The 21,426-nt window shown below is 43.7% G+C and overlaps 1 protein-coding gene across 5 annotated transcripts in view; it reads right to left on the reverse strand.

Annotated features, from left to right (window-relative positions):
• Window positions 1-21,426, reverse strand: part of FN1 (fibronectin 1) — a 70,074-nt gene that overhangs the window by 46,280 nt on the left and 2,368 nt on the right. For all 5 annotated transcript variants that reach the window (XM_063933161.1, XM_063933164.1, XM_063933163.1 and 2 more), the window contains exons 2-11: window positions 16,744-16,872; window positions 15,728-15,865; window positions 13,998-14,129; window positions 12,748-12,885; window positions 11,618-11,776; window positions 11,038-11,205; window positions 10,639-10,818; window positions 9,353-9,529; window positions 7,616-7,768; window positions 3,521-3,649 (exon numbers count right to left, since the gene is read on the reverse strand). In XM_063933161.1, the coding sequence (XP_063789231.1) occupies window positions 3,521-3,649; window positions 7,616-7,768; window positions 9,353-9,529; window positions 10,639-10,818; window positions 11,038-11,205; window positions 11,618-11,776; window positions 12,748-12,885; window positions 13,998-14,129; window positions 15,728-15,865; window positions 16,744-16,872 (1,503 nt within the window). The remainder of the gene's footprint in view (window positions 1-3,520; window positions 3,650-7,615; window positions 7,769-9,352; window positions 9,530-10,638; window positions 10,819-11,037; window positions 11,206-11,617; window positions 11,777-12,747; window positions 12,886-13,997; window positions 14,130-15,727; window positions 15,866-16,743; window positions 16,873-21,426) is intronic.

Here is a 21,426-nt window from a genome sequence, read left to right on the forward strand (position 1 = left end):
TAGAACTGGCGATGTTACCCATGCAACCAGATTCAATATATTATCTTCTAGAAGCAGCCAGATAAAGGTTTAGTAGAATGTGATAGGTTGCTATGAGCAACATCTCCAGTTCTAAAATACTGCCACCTTAGTAAATTTACCCCTGTATACGGGTGTGGGACGTTGGATCGACAGTAATTAGGTCAAGTGTCATTAGTTTGACCACTATTGGGCAACAGCGATTCGATCGACACATAAAATAGGTCGACACATTCATTAGGTCGACATGGAAAAAGGTCTACATGGGCAGTTTTTTTTTTTTTGAGGGGGGGGGTGGGGTCCTGTTTGCAAAGTGACCAGGAACCCCAATTACTGCACAGTGTCCCCTCGCATGGCTTGCCATGCCTCGGGCAAGGTGCCTCGCTCCACTACCGCTGTGCTCGGCACAGGTTACTATTCCCAATAGTCGGCCACGTGGATCATAAAGTATGAAAACGTTCAAGGGAATAAATAAAATAGAAAAATAGATGTGAAATACTCATGTTGACCTAGTGACCATGTCGATCTAATAAGGTTTTCGACCTTGGTGTTGTGGACCTAAAGACCGGATACCCTTTATACACACACACTTCAGGACTGATAGAGTTGATGAATGCCTTTTGTGAAGAGCAGTGCTTCCCAAACGCTGTTCTCAAAAAACACTATGGCTACACCTCAGAACGATGTGTAGCCGGCTTATCCGGCAAGCGGCATGACCTTGCATCAGCGAGTGCATACACACTTACCAATGCAGGGGGTGGTTGAGTATGCCCTGGTGCATTGCCAATGTCATCTTCTGGTTGACCCTGCAGCAGGGACAACCAGAAGACATTAACAACTGTGGGAGCGTGTAAAACAAGGGTACACATTAAACGATCTGACCGGAAACATCCCGGCTTTAGCCACACCCTCAGTGCCCAAACTCGCATCAGCTTGATGGCCCTGCAAACCGTAACCAATAAACATCTAGCTATCATTTATCTAGCAGTCTATAATGATAGCTAGAATCTGACTGGCTGTTATGGGCGACTTCTCCACTTGCCCAGTTTAGCAGGCATTGCTTGGCTCCACTACGTTACGGACCATTAGTAAAAAGGTAGATTTAAGCATTTTCTAGTCAACTTGAGAAAGTAACGTGTGTCCATGAAAGTTTGTTTCTAAACACTTTTAGCGGCCTCTTTGTCCTGTGTACCGAGAGAAACAAACTCTCTGAATTGAAGCCAAAGAAAACAAACTGAAATTCAGAGTTTAGCAAGCTCCGATTGAACAAACAGATCAGGACCTTATCAGAGATTGCCCTCATCCACCCCAGCTGTGCAGGGAGACGCCACCTAAATTATTCATCTTCAAACATTTGAATGAAAGTGCACTGTAATTGTACTTAATGTACCAGAAGCATATAGGAAATGCACATTAATGGGCAGCAGCTACTTAGCAAAAGGGGTAATTCAGAGTTGATCGCAGCAGCGAATTTGTTAGCAGTTGGGCAAAACCATGTGCACTGCAGGTGGGGCAGATATAACATGTGCAGAGAGTTAGATTTGGGAGGGTTATATTGTTTCTGTGCAGGGTAAATACTGGCTGCTTTATTTTTACACTGCAATTTAGATTTCAGTTTGAACACCCCCCACCCAAATCTAACTCTCTCTGCACATGTTATATCTGCCCCACCTGCAGTGCACATGGTTTTGCCCAACTGCTAACAAATTTGCTGCTGCGATCAACTCTGAATTAGGCCCAAGGACATAACCAGGTTGGAGACTGTATAAAAACATTCTTCAAGTAGATATTTATTAAAAGACACCTTGTTTTATACAAAGGCTTGTTTATGAATCTTGTGGGGTCTAAGCCTTGGAGAAAAGCGCAGAGAGATAAAGCACCAGACAATCAGCTCATAAATGCCATGTTACAGGCTGTGTTTGAAAAAGAACAGTTAGGAGCTGGTTGGTACTTTATCTCTGTCCAATGCTTAGTACATAGACCAGTGCCTGCCAGATCCAACATCCCAAGCTCCGACTATGGGGTACATTTACTAAGCAGTGATAAGAGCGGAGAAGTGAGCCAGTGGAGAAGTTGCCCCATCAACCAATCAGCACTGAAGTAACATCTATAATTTGCATACTATAAAAATGATACAGAACTGCTGATTGGTTGATGGGGAAATATCTCCACTGGCTCACTTCTCCGCTCTTATCACTGCTTAGTAAATGTACCCCTAAATCCTTACATCTGTGTGATTGCTTTAATCTGCCAGAGACATGTGCCACTCACTTCTTACAATGCTCCTGTACAGCCACTTGAGTTACCCAGGAGAGCCTTGATCTGGTGTGTATATTCTATACGTTCTCACACCTTATGAGGTTTGTGTGGTAAACAATAATCGGAGACTATGGGGGAGATTTATTTAGCCTTGGAGAGCAAGTGCAGAAGTTGCCCATAGCAACCAGCCAACATCTAACATTCATTTATCTAGTGTAGAAATTACAGTTATAAGCTGACTGGTTGCTATGGGCAACTTCTCCACTAACTCTCACAGAGACTTGATAAATCTCCCCCTGTGTACTCTAAATACTAGCACTGTACATATATAGAGACAGCACAGGACTTCGGTGGAGATGTACTATGCAGTGAAAAGAGTGGACAAGTTGCCCATGACAACAAATCAGGTGCTCTGTATAATTTTATATTATGCAAATTATAAAGGTTACTTCAATGCCAATTGGTTGCCACGGCTTAGTACATACCCCACTATACAATTATTCCGGAGTTCGACAGTTATTACTTGGAAAGGTCTGCCATTTTAATGTGAAAAATGAATAAAATGAAAACTAAAATAGTTAAAATGAAAACATCCTTCATGATATTTAAAGATTTACTAAAGTTAGCGTTCATGTGCCTAACAGAAATGTGCAGTTTGCTTCCACACCCAGCCGGTTTTGTGCATCCGAACCAAACAGACTGTCCAGATCATTCAGAGGTTCAGATTTTAAATCAGAATTTTGGATTGAAAAATAAATAAAAATTGCATGATTTTATCCATTGTCAAGATATCCAAAACCAGAAATGTTAAATCTGAATACAAACCAAAACAAGACTATGAAGTTAGAACCATAACCCTATACTCCGCACACATTACTACTAATGAAACCAGATTCTGTATAGAGCTAAGGGGCAGCAAATGGACAGGAAAGTAATTATCGTAACGGTCATTTTAAGGGATGCGGTCAACATCCCGCTGGACGGGATCCCGGCGGTCGAAATACAGACACCGGAATCCCGACCGCCACAATCCTGACATTCTCCCTCCGTGGGTCTCCACGACACCCATAGAGGGAGAATATAATAGTGTGCCAAGCATAGCGAGGCACTGTGCCCGCAGTGTGGCGCGCGAAGTTAGGAGCGGATTGGTTGGTACGTTTTGTTTCCAAGCTTTGATAGACCCCCCACCCCAATCCCCCTCTCTCCTTTGATCTGTTCAGGAACCATTAGAATCCTTTCTTACCAACGGCATCGCACTTCCACCTGCCACGCCCCTGGCCAAAACAGGTGCAGTTCATCAGGTGCCCCTCCTCGTGATATTTGTTGAAAGATTGGTTGACATCATATGTGGTGCCGTCCACAATACACTGATCTGTTAGGAGAGGGAGCAAGAGAAATAAATATGAGCATACATTACTTTAAAATACCTGGAAAGCTATCGGGGAAATGTGTTAACATTTCAATTAAATCTGCATGAATACATCCCGTTTCACAGCTCAGAGACGTAGGAAGTCTTAGAACCGCAATACATTAAAAAAAATAAAAATAAAAAAAAACACACACCCCACCACACACACCAACCAACAACCAATAGAGCAAATAAACTGCACAAGAAGCACTTGGTAGCAACGCCAGAACATTTAAGCAAGCATGGTGTGATCTAACGGGAGCCAATGGTGTGTAATATCTGGGTGCAGCAGTTACACGCCAAAACAGACCAGACAGAGGCAGAACTACCGCCAGTGCATTGCACTGGGGCCCGCCACTGTCCAGGGGCGCCAAGCATACGAGTCAAACCGACTCATTACATGCCGCTGTGTGCTGTGGGCAACCGCTGCCCGCAGCACACAGCCACCCGCAGGACACAGGATTCGGAGAGGAGCGCAGCGCATCGGTCACGGGAGTAAGGAGAAGGAGGAGGGAGGTGGAGGAGGGAGCCGCAGCAGTGCTTTGCTACTGGTTGAGGCACTGCTGCTGCTGTCCCTCTGCTTCACTATAGGCTGACTTCCGAGAACAGCCTATAGTGAAGCAGAGGGACAGCAGCGTCTCCACTAATAACACAGCGCTGCTGCGGCTCCCTCCTCCACCATCCTCCTCCTTCTCTCCTGCCCGGGATCTCTGCCAGAAGCTTCACAGAGGAGCCTGAGCCAGCGGAGAGGGCAAGTATTATTCTGTCTGTATTTCCATGTGCAACAAGGGCACGCTGCCTGCCGCTATGTGCAACAAGGGCACGCTGCCTGCCGCTATGTGCAACAAGGGCACGCTGCCTGCCGCTATGTGCAACAAGGGCACGCTGCCTGCCGCTATGTGCAACAAGGGCACGCTGCCTGCCGCTATGTGCAACAAGGGCACGCTGCCTGCCGCTATGTGCAACAAGGGCACGCTGCCTGCCGCTATGTGCAACAAGGGCACGCTGCCTGCCGCTATGTGCAACAAGGGCACGCTGCCTGCCGCTATGTGCAACAATAGGAATCTGTCCGCCGTAAGGTGTAAAAGGGTCTCTACCTGGTGTAGTGGTGCTACTGTGCGGCGTAATTTGAATAATGGAGACTACTGTGCACCGTTTTATGAATTGGTATTATTTTGTGGCCACACCTCTTCCCCACGAAGCCACGCCACTATGTATTTTTGCACTGCCCCTGTTTTGCATGCAGGGGTGGGGCTCAGATGACGTTTCTTGCACACCGTGCTAAAATGTCTAGTTACGGCACTGTTGCTAGGTATCCATTTCTCTGGCCCTGAGCAGGTCCCCCCTCAGCAGATCCTCTCCAGGGGTGAGGGGACTTGGATGGGATTGGGGGGGGGGGGGGGGGGGGAGGGCAAAGCATTTTGTCGCACCTGGGCCCACCGCTCACTAGTTCCACCACTGAGACAAGCCATCAACAGAACAGCGTGTTGGTGGCTGCAACATGCACAGTTGAGACCAGGGACATTGAGGAATGTAACTCTGAATGGAGTGAGGTGCTGCATGTCTGCTGAAAGAGTCAAGAGATTTTGCACAATGTTCTAGCTGAAGTGGCGAACGTGACCTAAGCCACTGGGTACCCGCTGATGGTGCGCTAATTGACTGCTGCAGAAATGCCAGAAGAGACAGAGCCATAGAACGGATGTCAGCCCCGGGAGCTGCTGCAGAGATCTGTGGTGGCTGTGAGCGAGCAGAAGAGAGTTGTAAAACATCCAGATACTGAAAACTATTGACAGATACTGAGAATTCTTGAGATTCTGAGATCTGCTAAGACACTGAAAGCATATTAAGAAGCATGTTTTAAGTCTGTAATCCTAACTTGTGCAAGAGACTGTAGACAAACCAATATTAATTTTGTTTGAGCTATTAGTGCAACAGTGTGAGTTTACCAGAGCAAAATGCGGAAACAATTTTGTATTAATTGCAAACTGATGTGAGAGCAATGTGGGAATGAATTATTGTACTGAGAGGTGCTGAAGAGAATTGCCATATTGAAGGGGGAACGGTTTATTGTGCCTTATTGAGAATCCAAAGCTATTGTTCCCTGGAAACCAGAAAGAACAGCGTTCAATGCTAAAATGAATGCCATCACCTAAGTTGAATTGCACCCTCAGATGGCACTGTGTGTTATTAGGCAGGTGATGAAGCGTCAGTCATGTTTCCCCGCCATAGAAATTTATGGTGCTGCTGGAGAAAGCTCAAATGTCTACTTGGGCTGCCTTTTACTACATTTTGGGGAAGCAATAGTAAGCTCTGTTTTCTGCCAAATACATCGGGGGAGGTGGGGGTCATCTGCTTGATGCATTGACCTGACACTTTTCTATAGTGTAACCCATGGCTCCTAGTTTTGTAGCAGTGAGCTTTGGGGTCCTAACTGAAAACATGGAGTGCATGCCCTTTAGGCATTTTTGGCATAAATAAAGATTTAAAAAAAAAATAAAAAAAAAAATAGTAGCATCCCAACAGGATGTTCCTGCCAATTTCAAGGAGACCCAGACTGATTTACACATTAAAGTTTTACATGGAGCATAATCTGGTCCAGCACATAAATCTTATGCCAATCTCTACTGCTTGTACGTCTCTACATAAGACTGCCAGCATTTTGTATAAACAGTTCTTTCAAGTGGAATCTGTTCCTGCCAAATGTTATGTTATTTGTAGGAGAGGAGCCAGGATATTCCTCATACCCAACGCTGACAAACTCCGAATTAAAACATATTGAATTTGGCTACATACACATCACTAGCAAGGGAATAGAGATTTCTCTGGAGAAATCAGAATGTGCACCATACATTCGTCATGATCAGCCCAAAATGCATATTTCAGAAGGAAACTGCTTCCATTTCTGCAGCTTTAGATATTCTTAGGGGTATATTCAATTGAAGTCGGATCCATTCTGACATTCATTTGTCAGAATGGATCCGACCAGGGCTATTCAATGCCATCTCAATTTGACTTTAAAAAAAAAAAAAAATATCGAATTGAGATTTGGGAGCCAAGACGTGGGAGAGCAGCACCACAGCAGCGGCTACAGCAGTGTAGCCGGAGGATGTGTCACAGCCGCCGCTCACAGCAGCATCCACCCAGCTCCAGCAAGCGAGGTCTCACTTGCTGGAGCTTGGTGGACACTGCTGTGACATCCTCCGGCTACACTTGCTGGAGCCGCTGCTGTAGCGCTACCCTCCTCCTCCACCCCGTCTGTGCTCCCGCATCTCAATTCGGCTTTTAAAGTCGAATTCAGATGGTCGAAAAGGGGGACAAAACGGACCCGTTTTTGACAGAAGCACGCGGATTGGCAGCTATTCCGCCAATCCACGTGCTTTTCGACAGGTCGAATGCCTCGACTTGTAGAATAATTTGGGGTTAGACTGAATAGGTCAGAACCCCTTCAGACCTAAAAAATGTGAAAACTGTCGTCTTTTCAACTTCAATTGAATATACCCCTTAGAGTCCTATTGAATGAAGACGCATATTAAAATAAAAAAAATAAATAAATAAAAAAAACCACCACACACAACCCCGCACAACTCAAATCAGGTCAGCCAGGGAAGCAACACTAAATTCAATCCAGATGCTCTTCCACATACTTCTCCCTTATCCGAATGATTGCTGGGAAAAGCTCTGGTATGTCTATTTATAATGGCAACCAGCTTGTGATTTGAACAATGCTGCAGGAAATGCACTGAATAGATGTCAAATTCAGTTGTCTGAGCTGCTGCCTATAAGACTCCATAGAGCGAAAAGGAAGGGAGTATAAAGTAAAATCTTTGAGCATAAGGCACAAGATTTAGCCAAATTTAAAAAATAAAATAATCAAGATTAATACATAGGCATTTACATATATACAAGCAATCATAATAAACCTATAGTTACCTTTGAGCTGGGAATAAGCAATGCAGTTCCATTCCCCACGGCCATTGCCAACACAGGTGCACCTCATCATGTGTCCCTGGTCATGCATCTTGTCCCACTGATCACCAACGCGGTACATAACACCCTCATTGGTTGTGCAGATTTCTTCATGAGCTATAGTTTGGGGGAAGGTGGGGAGATGAATATATACATTACACATACTGTACACAAAACACACAACTGACAGGTTGTGGCAACTAGATACCAGTTAGAATACATGGAATACCAGGCAGTAAGTGCCATTGCTTGTATAAAACAGGACCATCAGTGATAGGCTGGGTGTGGTTCATCAAATCGACAGTGTCTAGGTCGACAATGTTTAGGTCGACCACTAAAGGTCGACAGTCACTAGGTTGACATGGATGGAAGGTCGACAGGGTTCTAGGTCGACATGTGCTAGGTCGACAGGTCTAAAGGTCGACATGAGGATTTTTTTTGTGTGTGTGTCATTTTCTTCGTAGAGTGACCGGGATCCCAAATTAGTGCACCGTGTTCGCTCGCCATGCTTCGGGCATGGTGCCTTCGCTCCGCTACCGCTTCGCTCGGCACACTTTACCGTTCCAATCGTAGTCCACGTGGATCGTTAAGTATGAAAAAATTCAAAAAAAGAAAAGAAAAAAAAAAATGTGAAAAACTCATGTCGACCTTTAGACCTGTCGACCTAGAAACCCTGTTGACCTTCCATCCATGTCGACCTAGTGACTGTCGACCTATACATTGTCGACCTGGACACTGTCGATCTTCAGACCGGATCCCTGTTTGGCTATAGGAGCGATGTGTTCATTAAGCAGATTTTGACTCCATGAGATCACACATTAGCATCATGAGATCTCTGCCTCATACTAGAACTATTGGGATGTAGTCATCTCAATTATCACAATGTCAGTCAAAAGGTCACCATAATATTAAGTCAACAGGGTTAAAATATCAGCTTCTGCAAAAATGTAGTAGGCATTTTTAGAGGTTAGGGTCGGGGGTTAAAATAGGGAGTTGCCATACTGGCTGGCGAAGTTTTTAACATCTTGATATTTTCTCAAGGTGTCTATATAATGACCTCCAAACCTACAGAACTAGGCTACATAAGGGAGAGGGAGAGGGAGATCAAGTAACAGCCAATCAGCTCCTGCCATGTTGCTGGCTAGGTTTGCAAAATGACAGTTTGGAGCCAATTTGTTGGTACTTACCTCTTTCCAAGGTGTGCTACAGCTCCAAGGTCTTATGTTATTTTAGCACACAGTGCAAGATAACACAGGGGGTATATTTACTAAAGTGCAGGTTTACAGAAATGGAGAAGTTGCCCATAGCGGATTCTAGCCATCATCTTCTAGAAAGTGCTAGATAAATGAGAAGTAGAATCGGATTGGTTGCTACAGGCAACATCCCCACTCCTATAAACCCGCACTTTAGTAAATATACCTCACAGTGCGGAATGCAAAGTCTCTCTAGGTTCTCAGATACACATCACGTCCAACCCAGGCTCCATTTACAGCATGGGGAGATCCAGATTTCCTGGTACATGGAGAGGAGGTCTTCTCCAGGTGCTGGCAGAAGGATTCCACTGCACACTGGTACAATGTGAAGGGCGCCGACCTGGTCGGTGCCATGATGTGAAAGGGGTCTGTCCTGGTTTGGAACAGTGTTCCAAATCCAAGGTCAGATCCGGGACTTTGGTGTAAAATGGGTTCAAGGAGTCCTCACCTGCCATGGGGCAGAAACCAAATTTCTGGTCCACATCATAGTTTGACGTAGTCCCGCACCACTTCATGTTGTCACGACGTCCCTCTGATGTGCAGTCAGTGTAGTTCCGGTTATTATACAGGAACGGGAAGTAGCAGAGTGCACCATTGGAATTACCACCTCTTGTTTGAACCATTGCTAAACATAAAATAAAACAATAGAGTTAAAATAAATAGATGCACAGGCAGTCATTGAAGATAGAGATTTATTATTAGGTGTGCACTCATTTATTTACTTACAGTTTCTTATATAGCGCAGCAAATTCCGTTGCGCTTTACAATTGGAAAGGATAACAAAATTGGGTAATAACAGTCAGAGGTAGGAAGGCCCTGCTCGCAAGCTTATAATCTATAGGGAAAAAGGCATGGATACACAAGGATAGGTGCTATCTATTGCCCAGATTGCAAAGGTTCTTGGTGGGCTATATGATATGGGCATACAGCAATAATGAACAGAGTTGAGAGGAAGGATGAGAAGACCTGTGAGGATCTGTGTGGACTGTGCAGAGTGGATGCGATTTGATAGGAAGGTTTATGAAAGTTATGTGGGCGGTTCTGAATTTGATACGCTTGCCTGAAGAGGTGAGAGTTTTCAGGGAACACTTGACGGTTTGAAGACTAGAGGAGAGTTTTATTGTACGTGGTAGGGCATTCCACAGAGTGGGAGCAGCCCGATGAAAGTCCTGCAATCGTGAGTGGGAGCAAGTAATGAGTGTGGATGAGAGACGCAGGTCTTGTGAAGAGCGAAGAGGTCAGGTTGGGAAATATTGAGATAAGCGAAGTGATGTACATGGATGTAGTTTGGTTAATGGCCTTGTGTGTGAGTAAAAGTATTTTATATTGAATACGGTAGAATACAGGTAACCAATGGAGGGACTGCAGACGATGAACGTCTAGCGAGGAAGATTAGCCTTGCATCTGTATTCAGAATGGATTGTAGTGGTGGGAGTCTCGTTTTGCGAAGACCAGTTAGGAGACTATTGCAATAATCAATGCGGGAGATAATGAGAGCATGGATTAGAGTTTTTGCTGTGTCTTGTGTAAGGTATGGTCGTATTTTGGATATGTTTTTTTAGATGCATGTAACATGATTAGGAGACAGATTGAATGTGGGGAACAAAGGACAGATCAGAGTCAAGGATGACACCTAGGCAGCGGGCTTGTGGGGTAGGGTAGATTTTGAGGGAGTGTAGTGCTATGAGGTTGTCTGCTCATCACCTGAGCTGCCGGTCTATAGGCCCCACTCACCACGCTGTTCTGTGCAGAAAGAATACTTCTTGTCCTGATCATAATTAGAGGTGGTGGCACACCAGAGCTTTCCATCCTGACGTCCTTCTGTTGTGCAGGAATAGTAGGTCCTACCGTCGTGTATGAACGGGATGGCACAAGAGTCACCATTAGAATTTCCTCCATATATTCCAACGGCAACTGTTAGCGAAACAAAAAAGTCCGATATGCAAGATATCAAGTTTGATGAGAAACAAAGGGGCTATGTACTAAGCCTTGGAGAGAGCTAAAGAGGACAAAGTACCAAGCAGTTTCTGTCATTATTCAAACACAGTATGTGACACAGCAGTTAGGAGCAGATTGGCCAATACCATCTCTGCCCACTTTCTCTCCCCCCTATAGAAGAGTAGATTTACTTACCACTTTCTTCGCAGCTGACACCATTGCCCAGACATGTGCAGAGCATCTGCTGATTGCCCTGGGCTTTGATCCATTTCATGCCCATAGAGTAGAGGGTGCCACTATCCGTGACACACTGCTCAATGTCTGTCGTCAAAGCTGGGAAGATTTGTATTTGGGCACCACCTCCTACAACGAAATAATAAATCAATTAAGTATGGCTATAATGTCTAGTTACACATCCTGCCATATTCTGGATCCTATAAACACATTTGTAAGAGAAGACCAAGGGAGATATTTAAATAAAGTGGTGGTTCTGCCCACAAGCTTTAAAATGCCAACATTAAATGCCAGGCTTTGTATTTAATATTGCCATTTTAAATCCCGCAGCCAGATAAGCTGGAGCTTTATGAAGCCTCCGTTTAGTCAATATACCCCCAAAATTGTATCAAAAGCAAGTTTCAGCCACTGCACGGACGCAACCCTTCGTAATGCCAACACCAAGTCCGTTCTTAATACATTTAATATTTTAACGAATGGCAGGTCCATGAATTACTATAGAGCAGATGGCTCTACAAGTGGGATGTCCCACAGATCTCACCTGTACCAGACGCAACTACGGAGGAGTGTCGCTCGCACTTCCACTCGCCACGACCATTGCCGGTACAGATGCACTGCAACAAGTTGCCCCTTGAATCAGTCTTGCTCCAAGTATCTCCAATCCTATAGGAGGTTCTGGTGTCCTGGTCGTTACACCTGTCTGTATGCGAGTAAAAGGACAGAAATCAGGAATGTTGGTCATGGTGTCTGTATACTTCACAATACAGGCACGTACATAAAAGACAGTTTATTAATATATAAACTATATATAATTTTTTTTTTACATAAATAAATAAATGTAGTAGTGAATGAGACCCATCGTAACAACCAATAGGAAACCGCTTCAGCAAAGAATATATTTTGCAATGCAACAGGGGTGGCGGGTTTACACGTAATCAGTACACCGTCAACAACTGTAACAGATCCCAATTCCCTGGGGATCATACAGAAGCCTCTACGACTGTACTAGGGGCTAATTCAGACCTATTCGCTTGCTAGTTTTTTTTTGCAGTCCTGGTTCGCAGAGTCGCCGCCCACAGGGGAGTGTATTTTGGCTTTGCAAGTGTGCAAACGCAAGTGTAGCAGAGCTGTACAAACCGATCTTGTGGAGTCTGAGTAGCCCAGGACTTACTCAGCCGCTGCAAACACTTCAGCCTGTCTGGGACCGGAATGGACATCGGGAACCCTGCCTGCAAACACTTGGACACACCTGCATTTTTCCAAACTCTTCCAGAAAATGGTCAGTTGACACCCACAAATGGTTTCTTCCTGTCAATCTCCTTGTGAACGCCAGTGCGAATGCATTCTTCGCACAAACCCATTGCTGAGTGGTGTTCCGCTTTGTACCCGTGCGATGCGCCTGCCCATTGCGGTGCATACACATTTAAACTCCAGGGAAACCATTGGCACTCTAAATGGTTTGCAACGGTTATTGGAAGCTTCTAGCCAAAGTTATTTCTGCCATACAGCTGTAAACGTGCAGTCATGTCGGAGTGCCAATTAATTGTTGTATTTTTAAGTCTTATAATTCCCTACATCCTCAGGGATCCAACTGGCCAAAGAAGGGTTGTTCAAGTCCATTGTCGGATCACGGTACAGTATGTGCTTTGGAAATGCCACAGTCAAACTTACTTCTAGAAGAACATGTAATGCGTCCACTGCCTTCTCCCAAACAGGTGCAGTCCACCATCATCCACCCCTGGTATGGCTTCTCCCAGGTTTGTCCCACCACATAGGATGTGCCAGCTGTATTGTCGTAACATCTCTCAGCTAGCCAGATGGAAACAATGCAGATTTAAAGTTAATGCTTTCAGTTCTGTTAAAATAGTTGTTCTGTGATATCTATCAGTGATGGTTACTGTAGACAACGCGTTTCACTTCCCTATGTGCTGGGAATACTAGGTTGGTGAATTATCACCGGTTAGTTAAGAAAGGTTATCTATATCCAAAGCTGGCTAATTCAACAGTCAGAGATGACTACTTAGCCGTCCTACATTTAAATCTGGTTTTCATTAATTGCCTATAGCAACCAGATTTTCAGATTTATAGCAGATACCAGATAAATGATCGCTACTATAGAATCTGATAGTTTGCAATGGTGATCTTCTCCACTTGTCCTCTGTAAAAGGTTCAATACATCTCCTCCTCAGTCATTTAAAATGATCAAACTAAAAGTAATACAATTGGGAACATGAATCGTGTTGCAAGCTCATTTAGAGTGCAAACAGACTGTCAAAGCCTAGAAAATGTAATTCTAACATGGAATGTTTCAAACAGAACTAGGCTACACTCCAAAGGATATGAATCTAAAAAAAGGTTTCCAGAGAGGTCTTTGTACAGCTGACGGATTACACTATACATTACATACGTACAGTGGGGGTTTCAGAGGTGGGGCTGCAGCACAGTCCAAAATTCAGATAGGGGAGCTACACCAACTGCCAGTAAGTCCCGGCCTTTGATGTTTGGCAGTGTTTGGGGTGACCGTTGCTGTGGCTCCCCTATTTGAATTTTGGACTGCTCTGGAGCCACCACTACATACGTCGTTTGACAATTGATCTATCCAAGGCATGTTTAGCAATTTAAGCACTCCCTGCTTACGAATCTAAGCCGCTTGAACAAACAGAGGTCATTGGGCTCCCACCATTATAATAAATAATTTTGTAATCTTGACAAACCATGTTACATTGCAGGTGGGGCAGATTTAAAATGTGCAGGGAGCTTTACAGCTAGGATGGGGTGTTTCCTATATGAATTCTGTATTCAGTGTAAAAATAAAAACTGCCCAGTGTTTGATCACTGCCTGCAAAAGTTAGTATTAACCCTGCATGTAACAAAAAATAGAAAATGATGCATTTATAAAGCTTCTTTTTGAACACACTTACCAATAGGCTTACAAGTCCATTCTCCTTTACCATTACCAAGACACACACATTCTAACATATAGCCGCCAGTCTCGTGAGGCCTGCGCCAAGTGTCTCCGATCTTATAGGACTGTCCTCCTTCATGACATCGATCTGTAATGGAGGTAAAATTAATGGCTGACCACTTCGTAGCCTTCCACCGCCAGCACACACAGACATACGTTTATCTTTGAAATGACAAAAGGTCTCCAGAGTTAAGTGTGGTTTATTGGCATTCTACTAAGACTTCCAAAACACTAGAAACAAAATTCCGGTTTTACAGAGGTGTCTAAGCCACCACCCTGAATTAGACGCCCCCCAATAACTTCAAACCATCCTAGCCATTTCCGGTCTAGATTTCCCTTTTCTATATACATTCATGAACCAGCTCATAATTTGGAACTGTAAATCCTACCTAGCCAGCCGCTGTAGAGTGAGCCAATTTTAATCACATTCCATTTGGCACAGCCAGCTAACCTTACTGCAGTTTAACAGCAATTAGTGTTCGTCAAACCTTTAACTATCCCCGTGCAAATTAGGGTGTTTTTATAAACACAGCATCTGAATCAAACCTGGCAAATGAAACTGTTGGCTGTGAAACGAATCTAGTTAAACCTCTGTTACAGTTTAAATACAGTACAATGGGAGACGTATGAAAAAGGTTAAACTTCTCTGAAGTGTGTGGAGGAGGTGTGTGCGTGTGTGTGTGTGTGTGTGGGGGGGGGGGGGGGGGGGGGGGGGGGGGGGAAGTGTTGGGGGAAACATTTTCCACCTTCCAATTTACACTATATCGGCACTTGTGGCCACAATAAGAAAAGAAAAATATCTTGTTGTACAAATATAAAAGCCCATTTTACTTCCCCATTAGAATTTTTATTTAAACCACACCCTGTGTGCATGAATATAATCAGATAAGTATAATGAGCTGATGCGTATGTAAAATGGTTTAATACATCGCATGAATTCACTCCATATAAGTTCATATGCGGACCATAAGATATACAGCATGTTGACCGCGGCAAATCACTTATCTTGGCGATATTGGAGTCATAGGGTTTAAGTCAATGACATGCAATGTAACGCTGAATGTCACAGTGCAATGTACAGAGCACATGATACATAAGGTAACCTGATATTGTGCATTTTACTGCACAACCCCATTAGGGGGGTGCGACGCAGGGGCACTGAAGGGTGCCTTAATCTGCATTTTAACACCATCATAATGGCACATTGCCTGTATCACAATTAAATCACCCCCATAACATCAGCTGACGCTTTAGTCTATCATGTAACCATGCTTGAAACCTCACTATGTGACGCAAGATCATAGACTGCAATAACTGTATTTACTAGAGTCCAAGAGAATAAACATTTGGCACGTTCTATTTGCCAGTTATTGGGAAAGTAGATCATAAACAGACTTGTGTCCTTATTCCAAGTCTAGTCTGTCATTTCCGCAAACACCCTCCCCCTGTAGAGAAGAACATCTGCTTTCACCCCTTAAAATTGGTACATTAACACTTATGCTCTTGGCTATACAAAAGGACCCGATTTACATGTGACACAGGAATGCCTTGACTTGCATTTACATGCAGAAAGAGGAACAAATGGCTAATGACACAAACAGGCAATAGAGAATAGAGGATTATCCAGAATAAAAATAAATAAAAAATAAAATAAAATATATGATTGAGAGTATGAAGGGTCATTACTTGCAATCGTGCAGCTAATCCGTCCTCTTCCAGCTCCAATGCAGGTACAGTCCCAAATCATACTATCTTTAGGTCGCTCATAAGTTTCACCAACACGATATGTGGAGCCAGTGTACTTGTCAAAACAAGTCTCTTCCGCTGTTAAGGAATCAAAACAAATGCATAAGTCATCATCTGAAAACAAAACACATGTAAGCGGGCCATACCCTAAACTAAGGGAGGCAATTCTTGGCAACCGTACCACAAAGTAGCGCTCAAGCAAGTTTTGAGTGGCACCCGTCACTCTCCTAGGAGCACACTGTGCTGGCCCCTTCACTCACTCATGAAAACCCTTCTAGGGTGCTATTTACTCTCCAAACTATGGGGCGCCCTGCACTGCCAGTGAAGCCTGGGCTTCTAGCAAGTGAACCCTGCCACAGTTTTAGTTCTGCCCATAAACCAATGACAGTGAAAAGTTCTGAGTTATAGCTTCATCTCAGAAATTATCAACCTTACCAAAGCAAAGTAACTAAAGGACATGAAAGCCACCAATCGTTTCAGCACCCATCTATTGCTATAGTAAATGATTGTTTGGTGTATTGGTGGTCTCTCTGGAAACTTTTTTTTGGCCTGTAATGCTGACCGTTTGGCACTCAAAGAGAAAAACTTTATCTACCCCTACGCTAGAGCAACTTTCTTGGAGCCATCCAACTTGTTTGTCTAACTAAATGGACTGAAGCTCCGCTTACTGCCAATGAAGGAACCTCATTTAATATGATTTATACAAGTACTTGCTAGATAGAAGAAAAAAAAAGAAAGACAAAAAACAGCTTTCATTCGGAATCACACCACAATAAACATTTCAGCCAATTCCCGAGACATGACTATAATAAGAGCACAGTAAATCATGTTACTGGACATTCTCAAGAGTGTCTCCTGGTCTGAAAAAGGTACTAAAGGGGCTTCTTTCTGGTAGAAGACAGACAAGTCAACACACTACAACCCCAGACAGAACACGTCCCTGTCTATATACCCACCTTCCGGTTTACTTTCACAATTGAAGCCTCGCCCTGCACCATAGCAGGTACACACCAGTGTGTTGCCCAGGTAAGTCCGTTCCCACTGTTGCCCAATGCTGTAAGTCTTTCCTTTATCAAAACAACCACCTGTTAAAAGGAAATGGTTAAATGTAAGACACACATAGCACACTGAACAAGCAACGAAAGGATTCAGAATAAATATCCTTTATGAATCTGGGTATACACTATACAATTATCGGGCAGATCAAAACTGACAAAAACTGTTGTTCATACAGATTGGTTAAGTCCATTTTTCAGTGTTTCGGAGCAAATGGTCAATTGTCATTTGCTCTCATCCATTTCCAGATTTTATTCAAACCAGCCAGATCTGGCAGATGATCTGCCAGATCACTGTATGTCTAGTACTTTAATAGACGTATTATTCTAGAGACACCAAGGTATGTTATAATAATTAATAATAATATTATTTATATAGCGCTCTTTCTCCAATAGGACTCAAGGCGCTTAACAGATACATAGCATAATATAGTACAGAAAATAATGAAGTACAGAATATCTTTTCATAAAATACAGAAGCATGGAGATCCTAAAGGGACAATTATGGGAATGCTTGAGTAAAAAGGAAAGTCTTGAGTCTACTTTTGAAGGATTCTATAGTTGGGGCCTCTCGCACTGTGCGGGGAAGCGAGTTTCATAGAGCCGGAGCCGCATTACTAAAAGCTCGAATTACAGGAGATTCTAGATACTGCTAAAAGTCCTTCATCTACAGATCGCAGTAACCGAGTGGGGCAGTATGGGGTCAATAGCTGCTTCAGGTACCTTAGGCCCTGGTCATGTAATGCTTTGAAACTCAGTAAGCCAATCTTGAAGATGATTCACCATCTTACAGGCAGCCAGTGAGTGGAGTAGAGTATGGGTGTTATGTGGCTAGAACGGGGCTGGTCGGTTAACAGCCTGGCAGCTGTGTTTTGTGTTAAGCGGTGCAATTCTTTTGCTGGGAGACCAAGGTAGAGGGCATTACAGTAGTCTAATAGAGATGATACAAATGCATGGATGACTTCAACAGCAGGGCTGGCCAAACAGGCCCCCAGATCTACCAACAGTTCACATTTTCCAGACCACTTAGCTGCTGCACAGGTGCAGTCATTATTACCCGTCACATTTTCAGACATGTGGGGCATTCTTTCCTAACAGACATTCTAGATATCCACAGGTGGCCTGGAAAACATGAACTGTTAGATCTGTTTGGCCACCCCTGTTCTGCAGTCTACAGCCTCAAGGATGTCAGTGAGGCCACAGAAGGGACATTTACCTGCAAGAGACATTGAGATTGCAGGTGGAAAGACACCTCACACAGGCCAACAAAGTGGTCAACTAGACCACTGAAAAATACCGATGCATTTTAGCATTACATTTCTGGACAGGTAATTTATTAACAGGCTGCGTTTGAAAGCCAGTTCTGAGCCAATTTGGTTGGTACTTGGGGGGTCTATTTACCAAGCCCTGGATGGAGATAAAGTCTATGGAGATAAAGTACCAGCCAATCAGCTCCTAACTGCCATGTTATAGGCATTGTTTGAAAAAGAGCAGTTAGGACCTGGTTGGCTGGTACTTTATCTCTGTCCACTTTATCTCCATCCAAGTTTTAGTTAATAGACCCCCTGGTCTCTACTTTCTCTCTTTTTAAGCTTTGCTAAATCTCCTCCATAATATGAAACCACTCTGCTCCCAAGAACAAAGGTCAGTTGACATCATTCTTTGGGCTCCGGATGTCAAGATTACCGGCTGATAGACTTCTGTCTAAAGAGATCGGGTGGTGCTGGCGTCCTAACTATGACGGCTAGACCAATTCACCTGCATCCAGTCAGAAGATTGATGTGCCTTTACAAAATGATGTCTGTAAGCATTATGAAGCTCTGTTGGCACTGGATGTGCTAGGCATATTCCTGTAAGTGTAGTAGGCAGGCGCCTGCAGAAGGCCTCTATAGACCTATGCATGAAGTAACCTAACAAAACATTCCAATGGCACCAGTGACCTTGCAGTCTGCAATCAATCATACATCACTCACGAGCAGATTTAACGTTGGTCAAAGCAATTAAACGATCTTGAGAGCTTTCAATTTCGAGTGTACACACTAATCATTTATCGGTCCATTCCGAATGGTTATGTCCTTCACTGTCACAACGGTGACAATGAACTTTCAGCGGGAAGGTTGGACAGACGATCGGACATTCTTACAGAAAGTGTGTACAATACGAACTCATCGTTTTGGACAAACGTCGCACAGCAGCTCTGATCCAATCAGATGATCTGACTGGTTTTGGAACGATTAATCGGCCCAGGGTGCTGCATACACCTCAAGAATTATCGGCTGATCGGCTCGATTATTGCCTAGTGTGTATCTACCTGAACATTCATAAGACAAAGGGCAGGATGCATCAACAACAAAAAAAATGCAAGTCAAATGCCATTTTACGGGTGTTTGACAGCATTCCCTACACTACAATCCCTAGGTCTTCAGGACACAGCAGTTTCTTGGTTCTCATCCTACCTATCTTATCGCTCTTTCAGTGTCCATTTCTCTGATTCCACCTCCTCTTCGCTACCTCTCTCAGTTGGAGTACCGCAAGGCTCAGTCTTAGGTCCTCTGCTTTTCTCTATCTATACCTCATCTCTTTGCAATCTAAACAGCTCTTTTGGATTTCAGTATCATCTATGCAAATACTCAAATCTACCTATCCTCCCCAGATTTGTCACCATCTGTATAAGGCCGTGTCACTGAATGCCTTTCTGCCATTTCATCTTGGATGACATCTTGCTACCTTAAACTTAATATTTCCAAAACAGAATTAATTATATTTCCACCGGCCAATAATAGTTACCAACCTGATATCTCTGTAACTGTTGATAACTCCGCAATCATCCCTACCACACAAGCTCGCTGCCTAGTTGTCATTCTTGACTCTGAACTGTCCTTTGTTCCCCACATTCAATCAGTCTCAAAATTCTCCATTGGTTAATCAGTATTCTACCGTATTAAATCTAAAATACTTTCTTACATACAAGGCTATTAACCAAACTGCACCAACATACATCTCTTCGCTCATCTCAAGATATCTTTCTAACCAACCTCTTCGCTCTGCACAAGATCTGAGTCTTTAATCAACACATATTACTTGTTAAAACTCAAAATTACAGGACTTTATCCGGGCTTCACCCACTCTGTGGAATGCCCTCCCACGCACAATAAGACTCTCCTCTAGTCTCCAAACCTTTAAAAACTTTCCCTGAAAACTCACCTCTTCAGACAAGCCTACCAAATTCCAGACCCACCCACATAACCTTCAATGCTTCCCTATTTAATTACATCCTCTCTGTACAGTACATATAACATCACATATCTTGTCTTTCTTTACTCTCACACCCTCCTGACCCTTTGCCAACATTGCGGGGTGATCATATCATATAACCCATTAAGAACCTAACAATCTAGTGCACCATTATGCAATAGGTAGCATCTATCCTTGTGTATCAATGCCTATTTCCCTATAGATTGTATGTTTGCGAGCAGGGCCTTCCTACCTCTATTTCTGTCTGTCTTTACCCAGTTTTGTTCTATTACGGTTGTTCTAATTGTAAAGCGCAACAGAATATGCTGCACTATATAAGAAACTGTTAAATAAATTCCCCACAAGCACCAAGCTCCGGAAGACAAAGCTTTCTGGACCCATTAAGCAGTGTCATCGATAGATGGCGTCCCCTGATAACGGCCTATGGGCTTCTCTCCGCATTGTTCCTTAAGCGGGATCCAATCTGATCTCTCGCAGTTTACCTCACAGGTCACATGCGCTGAAAAACGGCCCACATATGCGCAGTTAGACTTCCGAGTCATAAACCCCGAAGTTTTTATATCACAAAGGACCGCTCTTATCAGGAGAGCTGTCCTTTGCAATTTTACTCGCAACTGTACAAGCATACACAGCTTGTAAATGCAGCTAGGCTTGTGACCAGTGGCGGGATGTATTGCATTCAAAATGCAAAGTTTGATGGATCCAGCCCAGAGTCGAATTCTTCATTGGATGATGCGGTTTCAAATAACCTCCAGAGAAACACTTCCCAAACACTTTATAGACTGCACTTCATAAAGGACTGCTTTAATTTGACTGCTAGGGGTAACCCTTCCACTTCTCAGTTTTAAGTTTAATAAATCTCTCCATATAGGGGCAGATTTATTAAGTCTGGTGAAGTGATAACGTGGAAGGTGATAACACACCAGCCAATCAGCTCCTAACTTCCATGTTACAGGCTGGGTTTGAAAAATGACAGTTAGGAGCCGATTGGCTGGTGTGTGATCACCTTCCACGTTATCACTTCACCAGGCTTAATAAATCTTCCCCAAAGTCTCACACTAACTTATTTGTTGAGATCATGGTCTTAGACTACTGGGTGTCTTCACTAGCGCACTAGCCACTTCATGTAGAGGTATTGGGAGTGGGGGAGGGGGGTGGGGGGTATACGTAACAACCAATAAGATTATAGCTAACATTTTATAGTACTAGATAAAAGGACACCCAAAATTGGATTGCTTGCAGTGAGCAATAGCTCCACTAGCCCACTTTCAAACTTCAATAGATCTCCCTCAAAGAGCATTAAAAAAAAAAAAAAAAAACCACACACCT

Source organism: Pseudophryne corroboree, chromosome 7 (genome assembly GCF_028390025.1).
Source record: "Pseudophryne corroboree isolate aPseCor3 chromosome 7, aPseCor3.hap2, whole genome shotgun sequence".
NCBI lineage: Eukaryota > Metazoa > Chordata > Amphibia > Anura > Myobatrachidae > Pseudophryne > Pseudophryne corroboree.